At 50.7% G+C, this 27,136-nt stretch overlaps 1 protein-coding gene across 8 annotated transcripts in view; it reads left to right on the top strand.

Annotated features, from left to right (window-relative positions):
- Window positions 1–27,136, top strand: part of MTSS1 (MTSS I-BAR domain containing 1) — a 162,769-nt gene that overhangs the window by 128,262 nt on the left and 7,371 nt on the right. For 4 of the 8 annotated variants that reach the window (XM_073893190.1, XM_073893188.1, XM_073893192.1 and 1 more), the window contains exons 5-10: window positions 632–723; window positions 2,178–2,264; window positions 18,237–18,394; window positions 19,819–19,926; window positions 21,211–21,308; window positions 23,200–23,410. In XM_073893190.1, the coding sequence (XP_073749291.1) occupies window positions 632–723; window positions 2,178–2,264; window positions 18,237–18,394; window positions 19,819–19,926; window positions 21,211–21,308; window positions 23,200–23,410 (754 nt within the window). The remainder of the gene's footprint in view (window positions 1–631; window positions 724–2,177; window positions 2,265–18,236; window positions 18,395–19,818; window positions 19,927–21,210; window positions 21,309–23,199; window positions 23,411–27,136) is intronic. The other 4 variants (XM_073893189.1, XM_025871100.2, XM_025871098.2 and 1 more) reach the window with 1 other exon arrangement.

Raw genomic sequence — 27,136 nt, 5'->3', positions numbered from 1 at the left:
AGAGAATGAGAGAGAGAGAGAGAGCACATGACAGGGGGGAGGGTCAGAGGGAGAAGCAGACTCCCCGCTGAGCAGGGAGCCCGATGCGGGACTCGATCCCAGGACTCCAGGATCATGACCTGAGCCGAAGGCAGTCGCTTAACCAACTGAGCCGCCCAGGCGCCCCATGACTTCTAATTCTGAATGCACATCAGAATCAATGTGGCTTTAAAAAAAAAAAAAAGTAATACTTATCCACCCCTCCGGGTTCTCTCAGGCATGAGGTCTGGGGTGTAACCCTAATGTCTTTACCTTTTTGAAGCTCTCCAGGAGCTTCTGTTGTGCAGCCAGAGGGGTGACCCCACAGGTCTGTGACCATGCCTGTGAACACAAGGGAGAGAATATAAGCAGGGGAAATGAGAAGAGGGCTCGCTGCATCCAGTCATGTTGACAGCCTCCTACCAGTCCCTGGAGAGCATTCTGAGAATAAGGTCGTTACGAAATGGGGAGATTTGGACGTGAACTTGGGCTTAGGTGCTGCCTTGCCTTGCACCCAGTTGTCATGACTTGGGTAGTTTTGACAACATCACAACAGGATGTATCTGTTTAACTTCTCCTTGTCTGCCCCCCCCCATTTTTTTTTGGGTGAAAGTGCTTTAATCGATTGTCTGATAAACCCACTTCAAGAACAGATGGAAGAATGGAAGAAAGTGGCCAACCAGCTGGATAAAGACCACGCGAAAGGTATGGGGGCAGGCTGTCTGCTGCCTAGCAGCACGTGCCCCGAGCAGAGCTGCGGATGTTGCCGCGTGCCATTGCTGGTGTCCCCCACAGGGCCCCCCCTGGTTCCACGTCTCCCATTTTGGCGTTGGGGGATAAAGACCCCCGAAACCTCCCTCAGCGGCTGGCGGCCCAGGCTCTCAGTGGTCTTAGCTGTGACCGGCTGAATGGAACGTGAACAGTATCCTCAGTGGTCTTAGCTGTGACCGGCTGAATGGAACGTGAACGGTATCCTCAGTGGTCTTAGCTGTGACCGGCTGAATGGAACGTGAACGGTATCGCCAGGCTTCAGTGCCAAAGACTCACGTGTAAGGCATTCCAGCACGTTTCGAAAGCCAACCTTTTAAAGAGAGAAGCTGACCTTGGGTCTCCTGCCCGGAACCACCACCCTCTCTGGATATGCTTCAACGAAAGCGCCTCAGCACCTCGTGTGCCGTGCTCTGGGGGCAGAGTTGTCCAGATGGACACCTCACCAGTTGGTCCTCCTGGACCCAAAGGCTGGGGTACTGGCAGCGTGGAAGGGGCAGGTTGCTCCTAGGATCATACGACCTGCAGTGAGTGCTGGGGAGAGAAGGCCTATGGGGAGATCAGAGGCGGGAGGAAGCCAGAAGGAAGGATTGGTGCATAGCGGATCCCAGGAACGTGGGACTGAGGGCCCTGAGTGGCAGCATGGGGCTGGGGGGGGCTCGGGGGAGGGAAGCGTCCGGGAAGGCTGCAAGGGAACTGGTCAGACAGACAGTTATTTGAATATGAGGGCAGCAAAGGAGGAGAGAGGTGTCAGAGGCGGTTGTCACCTCAGATGTCCGCATCTGGGTGATGGAGGCGCCAGTGACAGAAATGGGAAGTCCAGGAGCAGGTGTAGACTGGTGGGGGACGAGGAAGTCGTTGTTGGGGGGACGTGGTGTACGTATGTGGGCCGCCCCTCCTCGGGGTCCAGCACCAGCCTTGGTGTGGGTGTGAGAGTGAGGCTAAGGCAGCTGGGCCTTCCTCAGTTTGCCCCCACGCCGTCCGATCTCTCACGCCAGGGTCTCGGGGGCTCTTTGCCGAATTGTAACCCACATGGGTTCCTTTTTGAGCAAAGCACTGCAAATTATGGCCTTTGGGAAAGCAAATCGTATTTTTCAATTTCCTGACATGTGGGCCGAGAAATTGTGGATTTTTCACTTTTAGTAAAATATCCCCGAATGACGTCTTTCTTCACAGCTGATATGAGTGAATACTATCAGGAAAAGACCAAGGTGCATTTTGTGGCTTTTCACGTTAATAATCACCCCTGGGCTATAAAATGTCAGCGTGAGATTGTTATCGTATGGCATTCTGGATGAAGCTCTTCATTGCATGTCATCGTTCAGTTGTTCCTTAAAATATTTTCCGTTGCGCAAAGTGGTAAAATGATTCAATATTCTGCCTTCTTTTAGAATATAAAAAAGCTCGCCAAGAGATAAAAAAGAAGTCCTCAGATACACTGAAACTGCAGAAGAAAGCAAAGAAAGGTAACTGTATGAGTTCTGCCATTAATAGTGTTCCTTTGGGGAAACGAGCAGGCGCTTGGTTTGTCTTTGAAGCAGAAAGCACTGGATTCAGACGGCCCTGGGGAGCAGGAGCACCTAGAATCCATCTGAATTAAAGTTCTCAAGTGCAGAATACCTATTAATTTGAGGCCCTTGCAAAGTTGTATTTGACTTGTTCCCTCCCCCCTACCTTTGTCTCCAAAATTTGACAGTTTCCATGCCTCTTGTGCGTTGTAATGAAACCTATAAATTTCTTGGAAGCCTTGGGATAATGCATAAAAGCCTTCATGCCAATGTCCTCTAGTAATTATTACAGGAATTATGTCGTTTTCTCCTCCATCGTTCACAGCCTGTAATCTCCGAAACCCTTTATTAAGCCTTGTGAGAACGTTAGAAATGGCTGCAGTGGGAGCCTGGGAGCATGTGCTTTATAGAGAGCTTTTTCATGGTGTTCGTGAGTGTGGGGACTCCCAGGGAAAACCAGACTGGGGCAGCGTGGCCCTCCGCCCGCCTCCCTGCTTGCTGTCGTCCACACACTGGCCCCCTGTCAGATCTGTGACCTAGCTCTGCTCTTCCAGCGTGGACTGGGAATGTGCAGAGGAAGATCTAGGTATATCCACTTTGCAAGCATTTGTGACATTTTCCTAAGACCGAAAATCTAGGGACTTGAACTTGAGAGGGTGACATTCTTTCCAGGCTATTCTTTTTTTTTTTTTTAATTTTTTTTTTGTTATGTTAATCACCATAAATTACATCATTAGTTTGTGATGTAGTGTTCCATGATTCATTGTTTGTGCATAACACCCAGTGCTCCACGCAGAACGTGCCCTCTTGAATACCCATCACCAGGCTAACCCATCCCCCCACCCCCCTCCCCTCTAGAACCCTCAGTTTGTTTTTCAGAGTCCATCGTCTCTCGTGGTTCGTCTCCCCCTCCGATTTACTCCCCTTCATTCTTCCCCTCCTGCTATCTTCTTCTTCTTTTTTTTCTTAACATATATTGCATTATTTGTTTCAGAGGTACAGATCCATGATTCAACAGTCTTGCACAATTCACAGCGCTCACCATAGCACATTTCCAGGCTATTCTTGATACTAGCTTTTTGAATTTGTTGTCTCACAACTGTTGAAATGTTTTTGTTTTTTCCCATGAGGAAAAAACTCTGTGTTTAGTGTTTGTTTGGGACAATGTTTGGGACAATTTTTAGGTAGAAACCCCCAAAACCAAATTTCCTCTTTTCCTAAATGGGCTGTTCTCATTTGGAATTAGAGGAAAATACATTCAGAGAGCTGGAGTAGTTTGGTGGAAGCAGGGCAAGGACTGGACAAAGTTTTCAAGCTTTGACATTTTTCAAAAATGTCTTCCCAGTTCTTGTAAAAACCGTAAAAACATTTCACGATAAGGGCAGGAGAATTTTCACCCATAACCAGATTTTCTGTCAGTTTTGGCCTCACCCTTTTGTTTTGGATGTGTTTTCTTGGTACTTTTCAAACGTATGTTCTATCTCCCTGGCACATCTGGGAGCTAGCATTGGACAAGTAACAGGGTTTGCGGCCAGTAACATTTTAGTGAGTCCAGAGGTAAATGCTTATAAATCAAACGGCCATCGCCTCCATCGAATCTGGGGTCCCATGGAAGATCTGGCTGGTAAACATTCAGGACTGATTTCCATGTCGTTGACGGCTTGGTAGCTTTGAGATGAAAGGGATTTGGAAGGAAGGTCCAGGGAAGACACTTAAAGGTTGGGAAAGGTTTGGAAGTTTGGTAAAAAGGAGGAGGGAAGAAAAAGTAGCTGTTTTCCCTTAGCTGTTCCAGAGTTCTCTTTCCAGAGGTCTTAAGTTCTTGGCTGCAGTGATAATCCTTTTATCTGAATTCTGCACGGAGGCTGAAACAGTGTGCATCTATCACTCAAAAGTCCCCGGCATTGTCCAATTAGCAGAATTTGGACCTCCAGGGAAAGGCTGATGGGTTGATTGCAGTGCAACACAAAAGGAAGTTTCTGGCAATTGGACTTGCCCAAGCACTGGCTCAGGCTGCCTAGAGAGGATAATGAGTTCCCCATCGAGGCACCCAAGGGGAGGATTCAGGATGCCTAGGGTGCTGGACTGTGTAACATGAAGAGATGCTTCTGGTTCCAGGGCTCAGTAGAACTGGCATTTGGTTGGGAGGCTTCGTGGGGCACTTGGGCCTGAAGGCAGAGGATGGAGGCTGTGACCAGGGATTTCCAGAAGCATTCTCTCTCAGCCCTAGCCACATAGCTGGTGGTCTCAGGCACCATGTCCTTCCAGACAAGGTGGCCACAGTGGTATAGTTATGTACACGCACCAAGTCAGATCAGTTGCTTGGAATGTTCCAGATGATTTTCTCGTTACTCCAGAGTACAACCAGAAAACAGTTTTCTTTCTTTCCTTTACAAAAATATTTTTTTTCTAAAATATGTAAGTGCAGTTTTTTGACCGAGTGCACATATTTGTGTATGTCTGAGGTGAATGGAACCTTCTAGAAGGCACCAGAGTCATCATTCTGTTTATAATAGAGTGCTCTCCTAGAAGATGGGTAGCCTGAGGATGGAGCAGGGATGCTGCAAGTTAAGGGCCAGCAGAAATCTGGTTATTTGAGGCTTCCAGTGATTTGGGGTCTGGTTACCTGAAGTTTCCCTTTCTGCCAGAACTCCTCTTGAGGCATCTGCATCACCTTCCACAGGTGGTGGGTTTCTGGACTCTTGGCTTATAAAGCGTTGGTAGTTTCTTCTGAGATTTACACAATGTGTTATGATAGACACATGCTTCAGATACCTTTTTTTTTTTTTTTTTTGTCCTGATAGAACTGAGTCTGGTAACCAGAGAATCACTTCGCTTTTAATGTGTTTTCAGGAGATCACCAAGCAGCTTTCTGCCGTGTCTTTTTAAAAAACTGTGATCTTTGATCTAAAAGCTCTTCTGACTCTCCTTTTCAAAATTTCAAATGCCTTTGTGCAGTTAAACATGGTGGTAGCACTGCCCTTGACGTAGGCAGACACATAGGGGATGTCATTTTTGTATGTGACTAATTTACTTTAATTTTCACTCTGCAGATACCACCTTTTGTCACATGCTTTATTGGGCTCTTTTTTTCCCCCTATAATAAAGACAGTGATAATTTATAATCTAAAGGTATTTAAATATTACCATCAAAAAAAAAACTTCAAATATTTTTTGGGGGATTTGGTTAGATTTTATCTCAAAACCATTTTAAAACAACTTGGCATCTGCTCCAGCTGTGGGTGGGTGTACCTATTTCCGTGGAAGGCAGGGTTACCAAATACCTACCAGGAATAAACGTGAGGCAGATGTTGGGGGCTGCAGAGATGGTACCCGTCCTCAGAGAAGTTCCAGGCTGATGCCCAGGGTTAGGGACCCAGAACAGAGCCAGCCTGATTGACAGGCGATGGGGAGAAGACCCAAGGCAGCAGGAAGGTAGGGATGTGCTGTGGAGCTGACCCAAAAGTCCGAGCTCTAGAAGATGTCCGATGAGTCCTCATCAAGCCCTGCTGCTTGATGTCGGCTCAGGTCCTGGAGGCTGGCCAAAACTTCACTGGGGAAGTGAGCGTGGATGGATTGTGGGAAACGTGTTCTGTTCTTTGCTTGCTTTTGCCACCTTACTGTACAAAGTCAGCAGCCTTCTCATTTAATTAACTCCCAGATTACTATTAATTTAAATGTAAAAATTAATTATGGTCAAGCCTTCTGTTTCCATCTGAGACTACTGAAAGCTTATCAGGACTTTCTTTGAGTCTGCTAAAACTGGATCGTTCTACTATATTGACCCTGGAGCCTGACATTTCAATAGTTCAATCTATCATTTTTGAGCAGAGGCTGCAAAAAGCCAGTACTATAAACCTAATAAACAGACTCACAGAGGTCCAGATGAAGACGTTATTTGCTCTTCTACTAAAATTTTAACTTTATTATTTTTTTTTCATTTTTCACCCCAGTTTAAATTTTGTTTCCTGGGTTTCCCCAATTACTTTTCAAGTTATAGTAAATTGCACTTGAAAGATTTTCTTGGTGTAAAGCATCTTAATTGGCTTCTTTGGGGAATATAGTCTTCATCTCTCTTCTTAGAAACCGTGCTGTGATCTCTAGGGGGTGATGCTTACTAACGAGGAAGGTTTCTGTTTAGAGGAGAAAGAAAAGTTTTAGCAAGTCAGGGAAGGGACCGTGGATGCGCAGCTGTTGGTGGAGGTGGGGTTAATTGCCCTGACAGAAAATCCCGGTGGCAAACCACGGACTGTTTAACACATGAAAGGAAGGTAAGACTGCTGCTCGAATCCCAGTTTGACTTTATTATTTTCCTTTTTGTGTCAATTGTGTATCCTGCACTTTCTCACCGTGCGCCCCCCGCCAGTGGACGCTCTCGGTAAGTCTACCAACCCGACTCTCTGGTGGCTGGTCACGATGTGGTCCTTGCTGTGGGCTTTCCGTGGTTGTCCAGACCTATGCTAGTTGCCCAAGTTTTCCTGCCAGCTCAGAACAATCAGTTGTGCCTACTTAATTTTCCATAACTTTAAGACAATCGTGTGTGTATGTGTGTGTTTTAATCATTTTCCTTTCTCGGTGTTTGGCCCTTTCACGGGTTAGCCTGACATCCTGAGGGCCTTTGCATCATCATAATTCAGTATTAGACTCATGGAAAGAAGAAATACAGAGTGATTTGCACTGGAAATAAACGTATTTATACATACATATATATCTGAGTATATATGTATGCGTGTATTTATATCACAAAATGTGTAGAACTGCACTAAATAAACCCTCAAAATAATTCCCAAATCAGATTTGGTTGTATTAAGCTAGCAAAATTTCTTTAACTTTGTCTCCCCAGGACCATCTAGTTCTTTTCAAAATGAATAATTCGTTGTCTTTTTAAAAAAATAAAACAAAACAAACAAAAAACAAAAGTATTTCTTATTTCAGCGGAGTTTGTGAAATGTTTCATTTCAAATTTCAGCGGAGTTTGTGAAATGTTTCATTTCAAAGGTATCAGATCTTCAAATTCAGTAATCCCAGTGATTCTTCTTGACTGAATGTTGAACTTCATCCTCTGGGTGATTTGCTCTTGGAGTCTCGTGGCTATCCCTCTGTCTTGGAAAGGTCTGTCTGAGGCGTCCGTGTGGTTTATCTTGCCTTGAGTGTACCTGAGTGTCCTCTGAGACCATTTTTACTGAACAGCTCCAGAGAGGTTTTTGAATTGGAATCTATCCTCTCCAACAAACACCCAAGTGGCCTGGGTCTCCTGTGATAGGTGGGGGGCCGAGATGGTCTGCTATCATTCGCGTAGGACCCCGCTCTGTCTCTACTTCCCCTCATGGCGATGTTGGCCTAGTCGTTCCCCAGCTTCATAAGCAGTGATCTTCTCCAGTCCTCAGTGTTGTGATTGTGAAACACTTTGAACAAAATTTAGTGTACTTTTGGGAGGAAGGTAAGATAGCCCCCCCTTTTAAAAATTTTTTTGCATATTATTACGATTACATTTATATAACCTAAAATTCACCATTTGAAAGCGTACGTTTCCGTGGCTTGTAGTACATTCACAGTGTTGTGCGACCATCGCCACTGATGCCGTAACATTTGCACCACCCCCGAAAAGACACCCCCTGCCTTTTGAGCAGCCAGTCCCCATTCTCCCTGCCCCCAGCCCCGGACACCCACTCATCTGCGTTCTGTCTCTACGGGTTTGCCTCTTCTGGACATTTCATATAAAAGGAACTGCACAATAGGTGCAGGTCATCTTACGATGACACAGAGTTTTACTAGAACCTTCGCTAAGAGCCTGGCGTGAGTCCATCTGTGGAGTAAACTGGGCATTTTGTTCGTTTTGAATGATGGGCAGTAGGGTTGGGGATGAGGAAAGAAACCACACAGCCCTTTGGCTCCATAGCGTAACCTCTGCTCATCTCAGGAGAAATTGCCACAGCTCCCTCTGTTTCTTTCTCTTGCGGGGTCCACAAGGCTAAGCCACAGGGACATGTAATCGTAGCAGTGAACTTGGGCACAAAGACATAAGAGAGTGGTATGGCTTGAAACCCTCATAAACTTTTCTTTTGCAAGTTTTAAATCCTTTTTGAACCTGGACATCTACATTTTAACACAGTTTCACACTAGTTAAAATGTTCTGGTTCAACAAGAGAAAAAAATATATAAATGAAACTATCCTTTGGTCTACTTAGAAGTATTTACCTTGAACCCTGGGTTCCTGCATAAGCTTGGCTGGGGGCCTCCATGAGGGAAGGAATTTACAACTCAAAATGTATTCTGCAGGGATATCCTGCCCCCTCGAGGAATTGAGACTCTAGTGGAAATAAGCCAGCTAGTATAGTCTGGTGTGCTCAGCGCTGTGAGGAGTATGAGCAAAAGGTATAGCAGTGGGCAAAGAAGGAACTCAGCTCAGCCTGGAGGCAGGGAGGTGATAGTGAGCAAGATGGAAAGCGGTCAGCTGGTGGAAAATAGGACGAGGGATGTTCAAGGTAGAGGGGACAGTGTATGCCCACACATGGCTGTCACCATTTAGACGGCAACACCAGAACCCTGGTCAAAGGTGACCGTGTCCCGAGGGGGCACTCCAAGGGCAAGGGTGTGTGCTACCCTGAGTCAGCTTTTCTGGAGGCTGCCAGTCTCCCCACAGGTGGACTGGACCCATAGGAGATCCACAGGGATCCCTCCCCTTGCTCGGCCTCAGCTCCCTGGCTACCCCAACCTGCCTCCAGAGGGTTCCATGCCTGGGCCTCATTTGTGCTCAGACTCCAAACAGGACTAAACTTCTCCGCCATCAGTGCTGAGTGCCTGCCAGCAGGAGCGTGGTTTATGCGTCCCACGGCCACAGCGGGTGTACGCCCACGTACCTGTGCACATTTCTTCTATACTTAGAAAGCCGGCAGAAACCACCGTCAGAATGCCCCTCAGACCTACAGTCAGTGTGGGTCGTTCTCCCTGCCTCCCAAAAACTGGACGTGTCTGGGTCTCTTCCAGCCACCCCTGCCTTTGGTTCTGGAAGAGGGATAGTTCTAGGAGCCCTCTTCCCCAGAGGGAGTTCCCACCTAAACATCTACAGTCTGAGCTGTTACTGGGTCACCTGGCTCTCTTGCCTGGCACGGGGCAGAAGACCTCTCTGCTCTGTTCCTGCTGCTGAGCCCGAGGGACAACTGGCCGCTCAGAAGCTGGCGTGGCTGGCATGAGGGGCCCCGCACGGCTGTCTACCACCCGTGTCCTGGGTGTGTCTCTGAAAGTCGTCAGGAATCGCCAGCCCCTTAGGGCTTCCTGGGCCACTGGAGTAGGGATGGAGCCCAGAGCGCCCCCCCCCCCCCCCCCGTCCCGGTTGCTTCTGGCTATCTAGGTTCCAAGACCTGGCCCTGGAAATCTCTGACTACTCTCTGCGGTCACCACCTCACTAACACGTGTCGGCTGTCTGCAGAGCAACATCCCAGCCCCTGTCCTTCCTAAATCCTGCCGTAGGTGGTGAGGGGCTGGCCCGTGGTCCAGCTGCTTCCCCCATCTGTGCTCACACCAGTGCAGAAGGTAAAAGTGTGCTTTGGGCCCGAACAGATGATTGCTCTGTGGAAACTGAAGCTGGAACAGTTCCTTCTGAAATCGGGGGACAGGTGATGGCTTCAGCCTTCGGAGGTGGTTTGGCCACGAGCAACTTTGCGATGTGTCTGGGGATTTGGATCCAGCTGTAACTCAGCGGGGAAGGCTGTTGAGTCACGGCTTTGCTCCAGGCTTGGGGAAGGCATTTCAGGAGCACGCACATTTAATTATGCGGGAAATGATTGAATGGGTACCAGCCTTAATGGGAAGACCTGTGCGACATGGACAGCAAAGGACTTTGTAATAATGGGTCAGCACTAGGGAGCCACGGCATGATGGGCGTCCCGGCCCTCGGAGCACCGGGCAGAATTGCTGGCAGAGTGAGAGGCGCAGCCAGCCGGTGGGTGACACAGCCAGCCCGTGGAGGCCAAGCCCAGGGCTAGCGGGCCGGTGGGGAAAAGCACAGCCAGGGGACAGCCCGATCCTTCCACCTTGGTGGAAGCAGGAGTGGCGAATTTTCCTTTTTATACCTGGTGCGGCATTCCGGAAGGCTGTCCCTGCCTGAAATCAGTAGAGACGTTGGAATTGAACCTGGAGAAACTCCTGCAAAGGGCTGTTGCATTGGAGAAGAAAGCCAGTGGTCCTCAGAGGCAGGGGGATTCCTTGGCCGTATTTCACAGCTGAGAATTGTAGGTAAAAACAGGCCACGCAGACTGCCTGCCCCAACCCCCCGGGGGCCCAGAGCTGCCAACCCCCTTCCTTTGCAGAGCTGGTCTGTGGGAAAGCCTCACCCCCACACAGCTCACCAGGGGCTTCGCCTGCGATCTGGTTGCAGATGGCTGACCCCAGGAGCTGAAATGCTGAACTGTCCCTTACACAGTGAGGCTGTTGTCATGGGCTGGAGCGCCTGGCTTCCCTGTGGCTGCCTTCAGGAGCCATGGGAGAGGTATTTACAGTGGCCTGGAGGGGATACAACAGGAGCCCAGTGGAAAGGCCAAGAATTGAAAGAACAGCTTGCTTGCAATACTGATTTCTTACACAGTGTGGTTTTCACCTCCTCAGTGACTGGTGCGGTGATTCGGGGGTGGGGGTGGGGGTGGCAGGTCTGCCTCGCTAGAGCTGCAAGCCATCCCCGGTTTTCATGGGGTAATTAGTTCCCAGATGGTGCAGTCTCTGTCATTCATAAACGTCCTGCGGGAGGACTGCGGATGCGCGCTGTGCAGCAAGCCATTGATGGAGCTAGGTGTGAGTGCCCCCTACCCCACGATAGCCCCCGTGTGCAGCTAAGGAAGCAGAAGTGGCCTCTGCCCCCAAGCTGTCCCCAGGGTGGCAAAGGCATTTATGTTCTAACGTCAGTTGTCTGATGCCTAGGACTGGAGCCAGTTCTGACACTAAATACCCAGAGTTGGCATGGGTCCCAGAGGCTAAGGGCCCAGTCCCACAAGACCGCCCCCACCTCAGTCACTAGCCACAAGTGGGGGTCCCCAGGCTGCCCACACTTTGGCCTGGCCAACCTCGAAGTCAGGGTTTCCTATGGACTCCCCTCAGGTTTGCTAATTCGTTAAAACAACTCCCAGAACTCAGGGAAGCACTGTACTTAGGATTGCTGGTTTGTTCTCAAGGATACAGATGAACACCCCGGTGAAGAGATGCACAGGGTGGTGGTGGGGCGCGTGCAGAGCGGCCGGGCCTCCCCGGGGGTACCACCCCCCCGCAAACATGTCGGTATATTCCCCGGTCAGGAATTCCTCCTGAAACTGGCTGTTCACGTTTTTATCCCGGCTTCATTACAGAGGTACGATTGAGTAGGCATCGGTCATTGGTGACTAAAAGCCCACTCCCTCTCCCCTCCCTGGAGGTCAGGGGTGGGGGCCGAAAGTTCAAGCCTCTAATCCTCTGGTTGGTTTTCCTGGCCAGCATCTCCCATTCTGCAGCTGTCTGTCTAGCCCCCTACCCTCCCTGTCACCTCGTTAGCACGACAGAGACACTCCTGTCATTCTGGAAATTCTAAGGCTTTGGGGAAGTTCTGTGCCAGGAACTGGGGCAAAGACCAAATGTATGGATATCTGTGTTCTGTTCTAAGACAACATCCTAACGTCTTATGACAACCCTGTGACATGGCAGCATCAGTACAGTTCGTTATGAAGAAAATGCTGGTGCTCACGGAGGAGGCAGGGGCTGGATTTTGCTTGGGGGAGCTGAAGGTTTCCAGGAGGAGGCAACACTCCAGTGGACTCCTGAAGGTTGAATCAAGAGTGCCTGTAGAGAAAGGGGCGGGCGGGGGAAGAGAGGAGTGTACGTTCCGGGGGTGGGCATGCACAACATCAGTGCGGCTGGAAGCTGGAGGTGGGTTTTTGTTGATGTTCGATTCAGTTAATATGGAGTGGTGCCTGCTAGGCGTCCTGTCGGGGGCTAGGTTCTGGGGTCATGTTCTCCCCGTGCCGAGGGAAGATGGAAGGACGTGCTGTATAGACCTTCCGTGGATGGGAGTGGTCTTGCATCTTCCTTCAGGTGCAGGCCTAGGCACAGGTGAGCCGGCTGACTGGTCACAGCCTTTTTACCACGTTCAAGACATGACTTTCAGGACCGTGAAGCCCTTGTAGGCTCCTTGGCTTCTAGAGAATTCTTCTGTGACCATGTGCATTTGGATTAGGTAGTGACCCAGCTGGATGCCCATGAACACCTGTGGCTGTTGCTGTCCAGGGGTGGGATGACCGTGGCCAGGGCTCGGGAAGTGGCCCCAGGGATGGAGAGAGGCAGGTGGGTTCAAGAGCTTTTTAGGGGAAATGTGAGAAAGAGGAGTTGAAGGGGAGGCAAATTTCAGGCAAGCAGGTGATGGATGGGAGAGCGTGTCCTTGACCACGGAGGAGGACTCCTTTCAGTGACCAAGGATCCTGAGACACCACGGGTTGGCAGGGGACATTTCCTAGTTGTCCTCTGAGCCTGTCTTTGCTTTGATTAAATAGCTGATTGCTCAGGGGCCAGCGAATCCTGATGGATTCACCCTGATGAATGTTGGGATGTTATGCATTTCTGCACTGCACAGAGGACATGGAACTGAAAGCTCCTTTAAAACAACCCCGTGTGCCCTGCACGCTGTCCCCTGCTGAGGCGCCCAGTGCGGGGAGGATGGCTTCAGACGTGCTGATAGCACTGGACACAGAGTGATCACCACACACGGGCGCTGGGCTGACTGCCTCCTGTGAATGACCTCCTGTGGTCTCCAGACCACCATGCGAGCTAGGGACGGTCATTTACATCTCACAGATGGGGGGACATGGAGGGCACAGCCTGGTGAAAGAATAAGAGAAATTGAGTTTGAAAATGCTAAGTCAAAAAGCCTTCAATCTGGTCTGATCAAATCTATCAGTCTTTTGATTTCCGGTGGTTTTCCCTTTGGGCAATCACTCAAAAACTGCTACAGGATAGCAGAGCGGAAGATTTATACCCGGATGACAAGGACAGCCGCCTTTTGATGGGAAAGGGGAATTATCATTCCAGTTCCCACCCGCAGCCTCACCTTGCACGTCCATTTCCGTATTTGTATCCCAAATTTCAGTATTTCTGTCCCGTATGATTCGTGAGCTAGAACAATATGAACAAGTGGGTGCCTCCGATGAAGTGCTGTTGTGTGTGTGTGCACACTCGTGCGTGTGTCAGGGGCAGGTGGAAGTCACTTTGTGGGATTCTGCTGGTTTCCCTGTGCTTCTGTCTCAGGAGAAAGAGATGACTTCGGGTATTTTCCTGACGGTGGTCTTGACGCCGTGTGTCCTGGGCTGGGTCTTCCCTGTCAGAAAGCCCTTTGTCTGAGAATGTGTCTAGCTTGGTTCAGCCCCCGGGCTCAGGTGTGGGCTACAGTGTGTGTGTGAACGGCTGGGAGGTTCCGGATCATGCTCATCACAGTTGACTGGCTTTTTCCTTTGGGCTGTTGAGGACACAGAGCACGTAGCTACTGGCAGCTTGTGTGCAGGGTTTATGCTTGCTGTGAGCCTGAAGTAGAGAGCATGGGCCTCTGAACAAGAAAGACCTCCGGGTGGAGTCTGGCCGCGCCCATTCCTAGCTTGGTGGCTCTCCGCAAGCCACTTTGCCTCCCTTGGTCTCAGTTTTCCCCTCTGTCAATGGGGGGTATTAATTCCTGCCTTGAACATTGATGTAAAGATTAAGGAAAACAAAACGTAAAATGTTTGGAAGGTACAGGATCTTCCTATCATTCCAGACAGCTTTGTAAACTCTCCCTACTTAATTAAAATAAAAAATGAAATCCTTTCTCCTTTAAGGATGCTGCTTTGGCCCATGACGTTGTGCCCATTATTGGTACTTTGTCCCAGCAGCATTTTCTGTAAAGAGAACCATCCTATGACTTCTGGGGGAGTAAAGGACTCCTGGCTATTGTTCGTTAGAATTCTCCAGCATGAATACAACCAAGGCCTGGAAACTGGCGGTGGGGGGAAGAAATTCTCAAGACTTAAGGTGACTTGGGTTTTAGGGAAAAGGTCGTAAGTGACTCTTTGCCCAGGAATTTTGTCTGGAAGGCCCACTGTGACGGCTTGGCAGTCCTGGGATTGGTGAGTTTTATAGCGTTAGACCCTTTAAGGGCAGGATGGTCAAGGCCACTGAGCAATCTCAGGCCAGGTTTTTCTATCAGTGCCTCATTCACTGGCAGATATCTGGGTGCCTGTCTTGCAGGCACGTGTGCTGGGCAAGAAGGTACAGCACTGAACCGAAACTTCTGCGGGGTTCCTGATCAGTAGGGCAGACTGGCATCAATCGAAGACCTAGAAAAATAAAGATGAAATTTGTACTGGGAGGAGTGTCCTGTGGGATCCGTGTAGGGGACTTCTGAGATCAAGTAAGAAAACCCCAGTCAGGTGAGAGTTCAAGAAGGACGTTCACGAAGGCAGGAGAGTTGCCAGGTGAACGGGCGCTTAGGTGGGTGCGAGGAGGAGAGCATGTATGAGGATGGGACGGAGCTGGACCCCAGACCCCAGAGAAGGGCCTGTAAGGTGGGGGAAGGAGAGAAGGGAGAGTGTAGCCTGAAAAGGTTCCTGAGAGGCCGCCAGTGGGAGCGCTGACCGGGCATGCCTTGCAGGGCAGGCGGTGTTGAAGACATTGGACTTTTCTTGAAAGCACCGGGAGCTGTTGAAACGAAAGTGGTACTTTGCATTTTGCAAGTGATCTGGCGCTGCCCTGGGTGGGCATAGGAGGTGACAAATTAGGGGACGTTGTAGCTGTCCAGACTAGAGATGGAGGTGACCCAGGGAGGGTGGCCATAGCAGAGGTGAGCCAAGAGGATGGAGTCCAGCCGGGTGGGAGCTGGAGGGGCCGGCTGCGCGGGGCGAGTTGGCACGGGCTCCCCGAACGTTGCCGGCAGGATCCATGAGAACGGGCTTTTGTATGTTGGCTCAGCGCCCATACAGCTCTGGATTGTGTCTTAAAAGCAGTGCAACCAACTAGGACATGGAATAATTTCTTCCACAGTTTTTTAATAAATATAATTATATGTTGTGTTGGTGAATTTAAGAAACACACATTGTGTTTTTAGGTTATGATATATCTGAATGGAAATGTACTCACCATGCCTATAATTGTAGCAGTCTTTACCGATTATACTTATTTTAGAATACTACAGTTTGAAAGTCTTTTAATTATAATGTAATACATATTGAAGATAACTTTGCTGTAATTATAGAATAATTGAAATTTATATTTACCAGATTAGATGACACTGGGTTCCCGTCACTTTGCATTCCTATGGAGGTATATGCTTAAGAGTCAGTGTTAATTAATTGCAGATAGAATTGTTCCTTATACCCTGTGAAAGGAAGAGAAGAGCCACATTTTCCTGATTTCTTATAGGCTGATATGAAGAGAAATTGCTCCCGTAATCGAAGCACATCCCGGTGGGCTTGGTCAAGCACTGTGGGTTTTAACCTATCTTCCTGGCTCCCCTCCACCCTCGTCCGCTGCAACTGAGAACATTCTGATGCCTGGGGCCCTCCACGTTTTGTTAGAACATCGTAGAAGAGATGGAAAGACTTAAAGAGGCCTTAGACCAGCCCCGGAGAGGGGCCCGGTGGTTTTGTAGGCCGCAGAACAGCGGAGAATGTTGAGAAAGCGTCCCAGAGCTTGACTGCCAGCGGCTTGTGCTAGGTACACCTTCGGTGTCTGTGGACTCAGCTGAACAAATCAGCAATTTAAGAGTGGAGGACAGAGCCCCCATTTCTCACAGGGCCAACAACACCCCAGCCTTCCCTCCTAGAGCATGTGCCCACGGACAGTGGGTATCCTCAGTGGGGAGCACCTGTCCCCTCCCTGGCCAGTCCCCGGTGAGAAGGGGCACGCGCTCTCTTGGGTCCCCTGTCTGCTGCAGATGCGTGGCACCTGGGGTCCGGGGCCAGGTTCATGTGTGGGATGACGCCCCACATCCTTGGGGAGGCACCAGAGGCAGTGGTGGGGAACCTGTAGGAGGTGCTAGAATTATCCGGAGGGGTAGGCAGTGACTAACTGGAGGAATGGGTGGGCGGTCAGCTTGGACATAGGCAGGCTCTCCCGTAGGGAATTGTTGGATCAAATCCCTGCATGGAATTCACTCCTGCCTGTTGTAGACATCTCCGTGCTTTACCCGCCCTCCAAGGCTTTTTCAGGCGTGGCTTTTGACTACGGAGGATTTTCCCTCTGCGTGCTCACCTACAACCTCATCCCCGCCCAGGAAGTGCCTTTTCCTTAATAAAATCCAGAGACCTTTTCTGTTGGGATGTTCTTGAAGCCTGACCACCTCTTGCTCCAAATTCAGCTTTCTCATTTGCTTATGAGAGAAAACGTGGAACTTATTCCTACTTTCAAGGCAATTTCCCCTGACCCATTCCTTCTTCAGACCAAATAGCACATTGCATCTAATGTTCTCTACATCTTTTTAAAGAGGGGCAGATGGTGACTGCTCAGGCCCCTTGCCAGGAGGCAAGTGGGGTTCCTTCGTGCGGCTGAGGCCGTGGGGCAGAAGAGAAGGAGTCCAGCCTTCTGGGGGGTCAGGCCGTGTGGGCTCTGTCCTGGCTCTCCAGCTTTCCCTGAATGACGCTGGACAAGCCGCTCACCTTCTCGAGGCCTCTGCCTCTACCAAAACAGAAGCAGGTTGGACAACCCCGAAGGCCCCCTCCGTCTCTAACATTCTGTGGTTAAAATGACCATTTATTGAGCGCCTGCTGTATACACACATGGCACTCTCATGGGTAGGGGCTGGGCGGGGAGAGTTCCAAGGCCCTGCTCTGAAGGGGTGTAGAAATGTTTTCTCTGTTCAGGTGATAGGCGAAGCCCCTGCGTGGGGACATGAGCACGGAGGCCTTTGAGCTGGGCTCTCGGGTGGTCAACCCCCTTGTCCGCACCTACAAATCAGGTCTGCAGTCACCTCTCCTTCTGACACAGTGCCTGTATTTGTCTTCTAGCATAGCAAACCTTTTCTCGAAAGAAGTAGAGCGTAAATATCCTTAGTCTAGGGGCCATACAGTGTGTGTTACGATTCCACTCTGCTGTTGTAGCAAGAGCAGGTATAGTGGTATCTGAACGAGTGGGCGTGGCTGCGTGCTAATACAACTTTATTTATGGAGATAGTTTGCTGACTTTAGAAAGTTCGAGTTTATAAAAGGTTACCGCTCCAAAAAAATAAATAAATAAACGGTTAACACTGTGTCTTAAACTCTAGAAATGGTTGCCTCATCGTAACTGGGTCTGTGGACATGGCCGGGGATTACCTCACACGGGGTATGCTCAGCACTGACTCTTCCTTTAGGTTTTCACCAGCGGAGACCTGACTGGAGGTCTTTTTGTTCCTGGGCTTGTTTTATAAGAGGAACATTCAGGACTCTCCACTGGGGAGTTACACTGACTGCCAGGGTTTCCCAGGGGCCTCCCCGAGACAGGAGAGCGGAGGCTTGCCATCTTTGTCTTCAGGGACAGAAGCTTCTGCCCGAACAGAGGCTCTTTGATTGCGGCTGACCCAACAAACCAGCGTGTACCCATTTTGGGAAACAACCACAGGCCCTCACCTTATTCATCCCTTAGGCTCTCCGGAATGTTCTAAAAAGAAAGAATACTGTCTGGCTGCCACATCTGGGGTTCTGTTGGCAGAAGTCTCTGTGGGGTTGCACAAGGCAAGCAGGCCAGTCAGGAGGGGTCACCCAGGAAGTCTTCCTGGTCGGGAGGATAAAGGCGCCCTCCGGGCACTGGAATCGACCGGAAATGGCCGGTCCTCAGAAAACAGCAACCTTACATCCTGAGTATTCCTAAATAGTTGTTTTGAGTCTGGGAAAGAGGTGATGTCCACTCCGGCCAGGACTCGAGGGAGGAAGGGCATTTATTTTAGGGCTGGTGTTTCAGCGAGCCACGCTCGGGCCTTTGTTTTGTTTCCAGGGAGAGGCGATATCCAGCCTCAGTTGGACAGTGCTCTCCAGGATGTCAACGACAAGTATCTCCTCCTGGAAGAAACAGAAAAGCAGGCGGTCCGGAAGGCTTTGATTGAGGAGCGTGGCCGATTCTGCACCTTCATTGCTATGCTGCGGCCAGTGATTGTAAGTTAGTGGAAAGCTCTGGAAGGCTTCAGCTGCCAGTTTGGAGGAGACTTTCCTTTATCCATCCACCCGTCCGTGAGTCCCGGGGAATTTGCTGTGTGTCAGGCATCATGATGGCGGAAGTGCTTCCGTCGGCCGGTGACGCTCTCCGGGTCACCGTTCCTTGTTCACGGTTCTTAGCACCGGTTATTCACTTACTCTTTCTCCCCAAGTCAGGAAGGCCTTGCAGGGTGGTTCTTAAGGTGTGGGGGTCCCTAGGTCGGCAGTGTCCCCTGGGAACTGGTTAGAAATGCAGCTTCTTGGGGCGCCTGGGTGGCTCAGTCGTTAAGCGTCTGCCTTCGGCTCAGGTCATGGTCCCAGGGTCCTGGGATCGAGCCCCGCATCGGGCTCCCTGCTCGGCAGGGAGTTTGCTTCTGCCTCTGACCCTCCCCCTGCTGTGTCCCTTTCTTGCTGTATCTCTCTCTGTCAAATAAATAAATAAAATCTTAAAAAAAAAAAATGCAGCTTCTTGAGCCCAACACAGACCCTCCTGAATCCAAACCTCTGGGGTGGGGACCCAGTCATGTGGGTTTTAAACAAGGCCTCGGGGTGGTTTTGAGACTCGGTGGCGGACTTCAACACCAGTGAGTGACTGTGAAATTAATATGGGAAGATCCTCAAGGAATCAATGCAGACTTAATTTTTTTAAGTAACTCATTTGCATGCGATAATTGAGGACTTCTGCTGTCAGCCTTCTTGACGCTGATAAGAAGACACCAGCTCATTTCCCTCAGCGCTAGCAAAATGCCCAAATATGAGTCATGCCTCTGAGCATAGAACCTTTCCGTGGCTCATTCTTGCCCAGGCCTGCAGTCCCAGCTTGGCACTTCAGTGGAGCGGATGACTTCCTTCCGTAGTCTCCTGCTCCTGTCTCGCTTGCCATTTATTAAGTTGGTGGAAAACACAAGAGAGAAGGGGGATAGTTAATGCCACTGTACACACGTGGGCTGTTACAGAGATCCGTTATCCGATCTGGACCCAAGTCACTCCCACCCGGGCCAGCCACTGAAGCGGAGTGACTTCAGAGCAGGGCCTCAGCCCGTGGAGGGGGCTGTGCTGCAGGATCCCGTGAGCATATGCAGGCAGACCATCTGAGCAGGCGTGCTAACCACCCCCCTGCCCCCACACTGCAAGGAAGGCCACGTGTTTGCTTTGACTTGCTCACCATGTCTGGGGGGCACAGTCACTCCATAATTATGGCAGATTCCTTTTTCCCTTTCTGTTTCCCAAGAGAGACGGAAGGTGGTAGTGCCTTCAGCACAGATGTGCCAGTCTCGGGGCACCTTTTCTGAAAAGTTGAAAGCGTTAGACAGAAAAACAGTTGGACCAAGACAAGGAAGTGAATCACTCATGATGACAACATGTTGTGAATTACTCTCCTTCAGGAAGAAGAAATCTCAATGCTTGGGGAAATAACTCACCTTCAGACCATATCAGAAGATCTGAAAAGCCTGACCATGGACCCTCACAAACTGCCGTCCTCAAGTGAACAGGTAGGAGGCGTGGGTTGAGCACTCAGGAGAGCAGACCAAAGACATAAAGGTTCAAGGTCTTGAGGGTTCCTTGAGGCATTGTCTCATTTAAAATCCTATCGGTGTTTCACATGGTGATATATAGGCGTCATCACTGCGAGCCATTATAGAGCCCCTGCTGTGTGCCAGGTAGTGTTCTAAGCTCTTTACGCAGACTTCCTCCGCTAATCTCCACTATTATTCCCATGTTATAGAGCAGGACCGTGAGGCATGGAGAGAGAAAGGCACTTAGCCAGGCTCACCTATAGCTAATTAGTGGCAGAGCTGGGATTTGAGCCAAGTAGTCGAGAGCCCGTGGTCTTAACCATTGTGTTTATCTGTCTTCTAGAAATAAACTCTTACAGGAACATGACAGTGATCTTGGTCATCCCTGTGAACCAGCCTCACTGAATTTCTCCTATTCTAATTAATTAATGCGTGCGGCTCTCTCTTATGAAAAAGATGACCTTTTTTTGTGCTTATTCATTTAGTTCACATGACAGTAACATTATATCAGGTGGGAACAGCTGATGAATCACGTGCTGGCTTTTGCCCTTTGTACAAAATTCTTATTGCCTCCCTGGAGAACCAACTCCGAAGACAAACACAAGAGTGTATATTTTCCGTTCCATGAAATTGCTTTTGTTAAAGCTCAGCCGGCGTGCATTGACTCAATAAATAGACATTTATTGAGCATCTACTGTAAGAATGAAAGGTAGACCTCACATTCACGTACTTACTTGTCAGGCGGGGGAGCCAGATGCAGAAGTAACTGCGAAAGAATTGGCTTTTGCTCCTGATTCTGCCAGGTTTTCAAATACCAAGTTGTGGTCAGATAGGGCACAAGTGACCACCGAATATCAAGCAGCTAAAATGCAAGATCAACCAATCCTGAAACCGTGACTGAAACTGTTGTGCTCGAAGGCAAAAATCCTATAAATTCTAGCCTGGATTATAAATGACTCTTGTAAATTGTTCATCTGTAACTGTAAATCAATCTCTCTGTCTTTCTCTCTCTCTTAGACTGATATTCATGGTCCCCTCCCTCCCCCTCCAATTTTTTTTATATTTTTGCTTGTGTCAGAAAAAGGGTGAGGACATTGATGGATTGGTAGTATGGTTCTTTAATTTAAAAAAAGACCTGAACAACAGTTTTTACATTACACCTCTGGATGATGGCAGAATTTTGATGTTACTGGTAAAGATTTGATGGATAACGTTTTCCTGCTCAGCTCCTTGCTTACGCACTTGGCTCTGTCCCCTTAGGTGATTTTGGACTTGAAAGGCTCTGATTACAGTTGGTCGTACCAGACGCCACCCTCTTCCCCCAGCACGACCATGTCCCGCAAGTCCAGCGTCTGCAGGTAAGTCAAGCTGGACCCTGCTCCTCCTGACACACTCGAGAAGCATCTAGAGTAGTTCTGCCATCTGCAGAATTGTTTCCTAGCAGTTTTCTGTTTGACCGTTCTTGGCTTGCTGACTGCAGAGTTTACTGGCCTCCTCTTGAAGGATGGAAGGTTCACCATGCATCCCTGATCCTCCTTGGTGTCCTCAACCGACTGATCTTTTTCTTTGACTTTCCGAAGCCAAATGAACTTCCCCTTCTTGTGAATGAGTGTTGAGAGTAAAGAGCAGGTTGGATCTGCCAAATCTGTGTCTGGTTGTGTCTCTGTACACACTTGTGTGTGTGTCCTTTCATATTTGAGCGTGTCTGGTAAACAATGAACAGTGATTTCAGACTGAAGACGCTACATCCTGACGTTCCGGAACCTGAAAATGTTGGTTGCTTTAGTGTCCTCTTTTGTAGGCTCTGTGTGTGTGTGTGTGTGTGTGTGTGTGTGTGTCTTTGACAAATCTACTGGGTTTTCAGTTTGGTGACCAAGAAAACCATCTCACTGGCATAAAACGAAGCTGCACAAGTATCTTTTCTCAGAGTGTTAGCTTCAGTCAAAACTCCCATAGCACTGACGGCATCAGCTATGAACTTGGTGGAGCGCAGATGCCCTCTTCTGGCTGATTGGCAGGCTGTGGGGGGGGAGGGGGGAAGCAGAAATTATGATGATCACCCCCAGCTGCAGTGATTTCCTCTGGCACACTCCCCTGTATTTGTCGGAGCGTCTGCACCAAGTGATTCTAGCGTGGGGCAGTCACACAGCCTTGACCACGTTAGCTGTCAGCGTTGGATGAAATTTGACAAGACTCTCTTGCCAGGAGAAGAAACCGCAAACTTTCTAATCCTGGGCTGGGTTGTTTGTTCTCTCCCTTCTGATACTTCTATGACTGTACTTTATATATCAGTTCTGGTGGTTGGGACCACAGAACTCTGTTCAGGTTTCTGGTTTTCGTAATTTGAGTAATTACCGTGCAGAGCGTTATTCGTTAGGGCTGGAAATGGAAGCAGACAACACCTCCAGGGAGTGTATCACTTCTCGACATCCTGTTGACTGTTCATCTCAGAAGCAAACAGCTTAGCACTGACTCCCTGGTGGTGTTGAAAGCTGCCTGCCTCTCGCCAGGTGTGCTGGTCACACCCAGCCCACAGATATTGTCACAGACTCCTGTGGTCAGGGTAAAGCCATTCATTAAAGCATCAACTTTTTTAATAAGAGGTAAAGCACGGTGACACGGACACACTGAGTTGATTTGCTGATGTTCTTTACGATGGTCTTGAACCAGGTTCATGTAGGATGGAATCACCTTGAGGAGTCCCTTGGCACCTGCACTTCCAAGGCGTCGGTTGTCTGGGTTGACCTTGGTTTCCTGGCTCTAGATGGTCCATCTGAGGGAGACACTCGAATATTCTAACCGGGTGGCGCTGCAGCCTCCTGGTTTTTGCTACAGGGTCATGGGATTCTGCGAGCAGCTGAACAGAGACAACTAGTGCCATCTTCTCCTGCCACAGACGTTAGGTCTCTAGCTTTGGTGGTAGATGACGTGGCAGCATCGGGTAGCGCTGGACTCTTTAGAATCATGGGCCTCCATGCTAAGGGCACCTCATGGCACCATCAGAGAAGTGAGTTCTGGCAGACTCCTGGTTGATGATTGCTCCAGTTTTCTCTCCCCTGCTCACGTGAAGAAGCTTTTGTTTGCTAGCTGAATCATCCGGTGGTTTTGAAACCATGCCTTACCGTTGGCCCCACTTCTCTGTGGCAGGTAGCTGACTGCATTATGTTCTGCCCCTCCCCCACCCCCACCCCGTTTTCCGTGTCGCTCCTTCCCCCCCCCCACGCCTGCCCCCTCTGCTTGCCCCCACAGCAGCCTGAACAGTGTGAATAGCAGCGACTCGCGCTCCAGCGGCTCCCACTCCCACTCCCCCAGCTCCCACTACCGCTACCGCAGCTCCAACCTGGCCCAGCAGGCGCCCGTCCGCCTGTCCAGCGTGTCCTCCCACGACTCAGGATTCATTTCCCAGGACGCCTTCCAGTCCAAGTCACCGTCCCCCATGCCGCCAGAAGCCCCCAACCAGGTAAGGGGGCCCCGGGCTCCAGAAGCGGCTGTGGCGTCTAGTGCCCGGGCCCCTGCCCGTGGCTGCAGCCAGGGGAGGACGTTGGCCCGGACAGACCCCTGCCCTCTTCCCGCGAGACACACCTCTGGTCTAAGCTCTCACCTTTAGATGAGTTGTTTCCCCAAAGGGCGAGAACTCTAAGTTGGGGTTGAAGCCTGTCTCCGTGGTGGTGATGGTCATGTCACCCCGCTGGGTTGGGGAGTTCTCTTGCGCAAGGAGACGGACCACGCTCTGGCGTCCCTGTAAGTGTCCAGCTCAGCATGGTGCTTATCTAACGACACTGGTGCAGAGGGGGGCCCTGCCGTCTCCGCTGCCCTCCGAGCGGTGGAGATTCCTGGAAGCCTTCCGGGGCGCCGCCCGGTTCCCTGTCGCAGTTGGTGCAAGAATGAGAATGGATCCTGAGAGGCCTTGCGGATGGCTTCTGTTGGCATTCTGCTCCCGGGAGGAGGGAAGATGGGGAATCTTTCAACCACAGCTGGGTTAGGCGGCGGCGCTAGACCGAGCGCGGCCCAGCCCAGCGGTTGCAGCAGGGGCAGGGGCTGGAGGGGGCATTGGGACGCCCTCCCCCTGCTGCCCTCTCGGTCCCCTCCCCCCACCCTTATCCCCTAGCGTCAGGGGCCCGGCTTCCCCCTTAGTAAGCGGCCCGCGCGCCATCTGCTGGGGAGCGAGGTGCCTCAGAGCCCGCTGCGCTCCCTGGGGCTGCCCACAGCCTTTGGTCCGGGAGCCTGTGGACTCAGAAGGTCATGTGCTCGTCTTGTTTATCCAGGTACCCAATTTGCGTCACAGCCCCTGAGTATCTACCGTGTACCCGGCACCACCCTAGGACACCCCCCCCCCCCGCATGCTGTCTCTGTCGTCCTTCCGACAGCCACGGGGAGTATTGTTATGCCTACTCGGTTGTGGAAACAGGGCCTCAGAGATGTGACTTCCCCATGTTGCGCTACCACGTGACCTGCAGGTGGGGGGGGGCGCAGAACAAGGGCTTCTCGTGCCTGATCCAGAGCCCTTTCTGTTCTTTCTCAGCCGTAAGGTGTCCTTGGAAGTGTTTGGGGGGCACTTCATGGAGAGGAAGCAGCTGCACTGTTGTGGGAATTTAAGCCAGAAGGCTGCTTGCCTGACGTGCCTGACATTGCTGAACCCAGAGGCTCTCAGCTCAGTGGGCCCTCTGGCATTTTCCAGCGCTCTCAGGAGACTCTCGCTCCGTCCTCCTGGGATGGAGACTCGACCTCACACAGAAACATCGAGGGCCAAGAGCCTTGGCTTTAAGCGCTAACATGCTTGTCCTCGCGGGGGCACTCCGGCCTGGTCTGTCAGGTGTCCCCCGCCTGTCGCCCGCCGTGTGCGCACTAAACCACACCTGTGTGTCTTGAAATCAGTGTGACTGGTTGGAAGGAGAACAGGAATGTTTGACTCTTCCAAGGCTGTTCCTCTGCGCGGCCGAACTCTGTGTGTGTTGTTAGCGGACGCGTTAACACGGTATGGTGTGCTGACGCTCCTTTCTAAACGGAGGCCTTGTGCGCCAGCCTTCCCGTCACACTGTGTGTGTGGATCAGGCTGAAGCGAGTGCTTCTGCCTCCAGCTACGCTGAGGGAAGCAGAAGGTGGCGTGTGGGGATTTACTCAAATCGGAACGCTGGTGCCCAAGATCTGCTTGGCTAGCCACTCTAGGGTAGTCTTAATAAGCTCAGGGATGCTGCAGAATTTAATAGAGAATTCTAGTTTTACAAAAAGGCATTAGGGCTGCGTATAGTTGTAAGGTACAGGGGAGGTTTAAGGAAATCGTACAAATCACATAGGCCGGAGCAGTTATTTAGGACGTGAGGAAGGGAACACACATCTCTAAGGGGCAAGACCCCTTCATTGCTCCCCTCAGTCTCATGACTCGAAGTGAGTGCCGTGTGATGGAGCACGTTAAGGATTCTCCCGTTTTCCTACCCGGTGCTCTTTTCAAGTCGTACCTTAGTACCTTAGGAACGGGGCTGTGTCTGTGGTGAGGGCCTCATCCTAGGGCTGTCCATTCCATCAAGGTGAGAGGATCTTTAGGAAAAATGAACAGAAGTCAAAGGAAATAGGAACCCACAGCCCTGCGCTGGTTTACGGGCTTTCTTTTCAAGTTGAACAGACTTGAATTGGAGGGACCAAAATGAACAGCCCTGGCAAATTACAGAGATAACCGGCTTCTCTGGACACAGACGCACACATACCCGTACGCTTTCGCCTTATCGTCATCCATTAAAGTCTCATTTTGTCGTCTTCTGTTCGATATTACTGATTCCTAAAGATGAAAGAAATTGAGGTTTAGATTAAGCCCAAGGTTCCTCCACTGAGAAGTGACAGAAATGTTACTTGAATCTGAACCCCTCAAACTTTGGTTCCGGGACCGGTTCACCAGACCCCGAGCTTGAGGGGCCGCCAGGGCACCTGCCACGGAGCCTGTCCTTGCTCTGGTTCCACGGGGCCCCGTGCAGCCGGGTGTCTTCTTGGAGCCTCGCTGCTTGCAGGACGGAGAGCCCGGATGGAGATGGTTGGCAGGAACTTTTCTTTTTCTGGCGGTGAAAGAAGTGGACAGAAACATGAGTCCGGCCTCCTTGGCAGGGGATTCGGGAACACTTTGGGGGAAGTAATAGTAGACCCCAGTAGGGTTGGGCTTATTTAAACTAAAGGACGAGCCAGGGATTGCAGTTAGCTGTGAACAAAACTTACAGCAAATACCTGGGTGTGCCCAAAGCACTATCCCAGGGGACTCAGTTTCTACGGAAGAGATGGTCATTGTCACGCATCCATTCAGTAATTCTGAGCACCTGCCACATGCCAGGACAGGACTAGAAAGTTGAGACGGGTTGGTGAGCCCCCTGGCCCAGTCCCTGCCTGAACTGAATGTCAGGAGACTGACCTGGGAGCACAGACCCTGGCCGACGGCGGGGCGGGGCGGGGGGGGGAACCCGCAGACTGGAGGTTTAATAAAGATCGCACAAAGGGATGTTGTCCCAAGTCAGACCTCCTCTCTGTAATGGCCCCGATCTCTCCAGATGCTTCCTCCCTCCCTGGATGCCACTGGAAACGTTGCGCTGAGCTCAGGGCTTCACTGTCCCAAACCTCAGAATCATTTCCCAGGCAGAGAAACCGAAAAACCTGTCCTGCGAAGATGCAGCTTCAGAGCTGGAAACCGCCCTTCATGGGCGCAGAGGCTGCACGTGACCAAGGGCGAGACCGGGAGTTGGAGACGTTGGAGCTGAAGCCCAAACTGGGGGGGCGGGGGGGCGGTGTGTGGAGGGGGGCTGGGGTGTCAGTCCTCAGCTAATAGAGGGGCCTGTGCACTTGGGAGATGCCAGAGGCAGCCCTCCCCTGGGACCTGGGCTTGTGGCGTGAGGAGAGATGCCCCAGGGAACACCGGGAGTTCCCGCCCCTGACCTGCGCCCTGCACAGACTAGACACACCCAAATTGGGGTCCCGGGTGCGGGGTGCTGACAGACTGGCAGGTCTGGGCCTTGCCGCGTCTCTGGCTTCTTTTCGAGGGCTTGGAAGCCTGTGTGTGTGTGTGTGTGTGTGTGTGTGTGTGCGTGCGTGCGTGCGTGCAGTTTTGGGGGGAAAAAAATAGCCCTAACCCTCTGCTTCTCTCATCCTTCCCTCTTCTGTGTATATGTCTCTCTCTCTCTCTCTCTCTCTCTCTCTCTCTCTCTCTCTCTCT

Source organism: Callorhinus ursinus, unplaced genomic scaffold (assembly GCF_003265705.2).
Source record: "Callorhinus ursinus isolate GAN/ISIS: 27379988/994484 unplaced genomic scaffold, GSC_fseal_2.0 scaffold5, whole genome shotgun sequence".
In the NCBI taxonomy this organism is placed as follows: Eukaryota; Metazoa; Chordata; class Mammalia; order Carnivora; family Otariidae; genus Callorhinus; species Callorhinus ursinus.
Note: the sequence above shows the minus strand (reverse complement) of the source record. Positions and strands in the feature narration are given on the sequence as shown.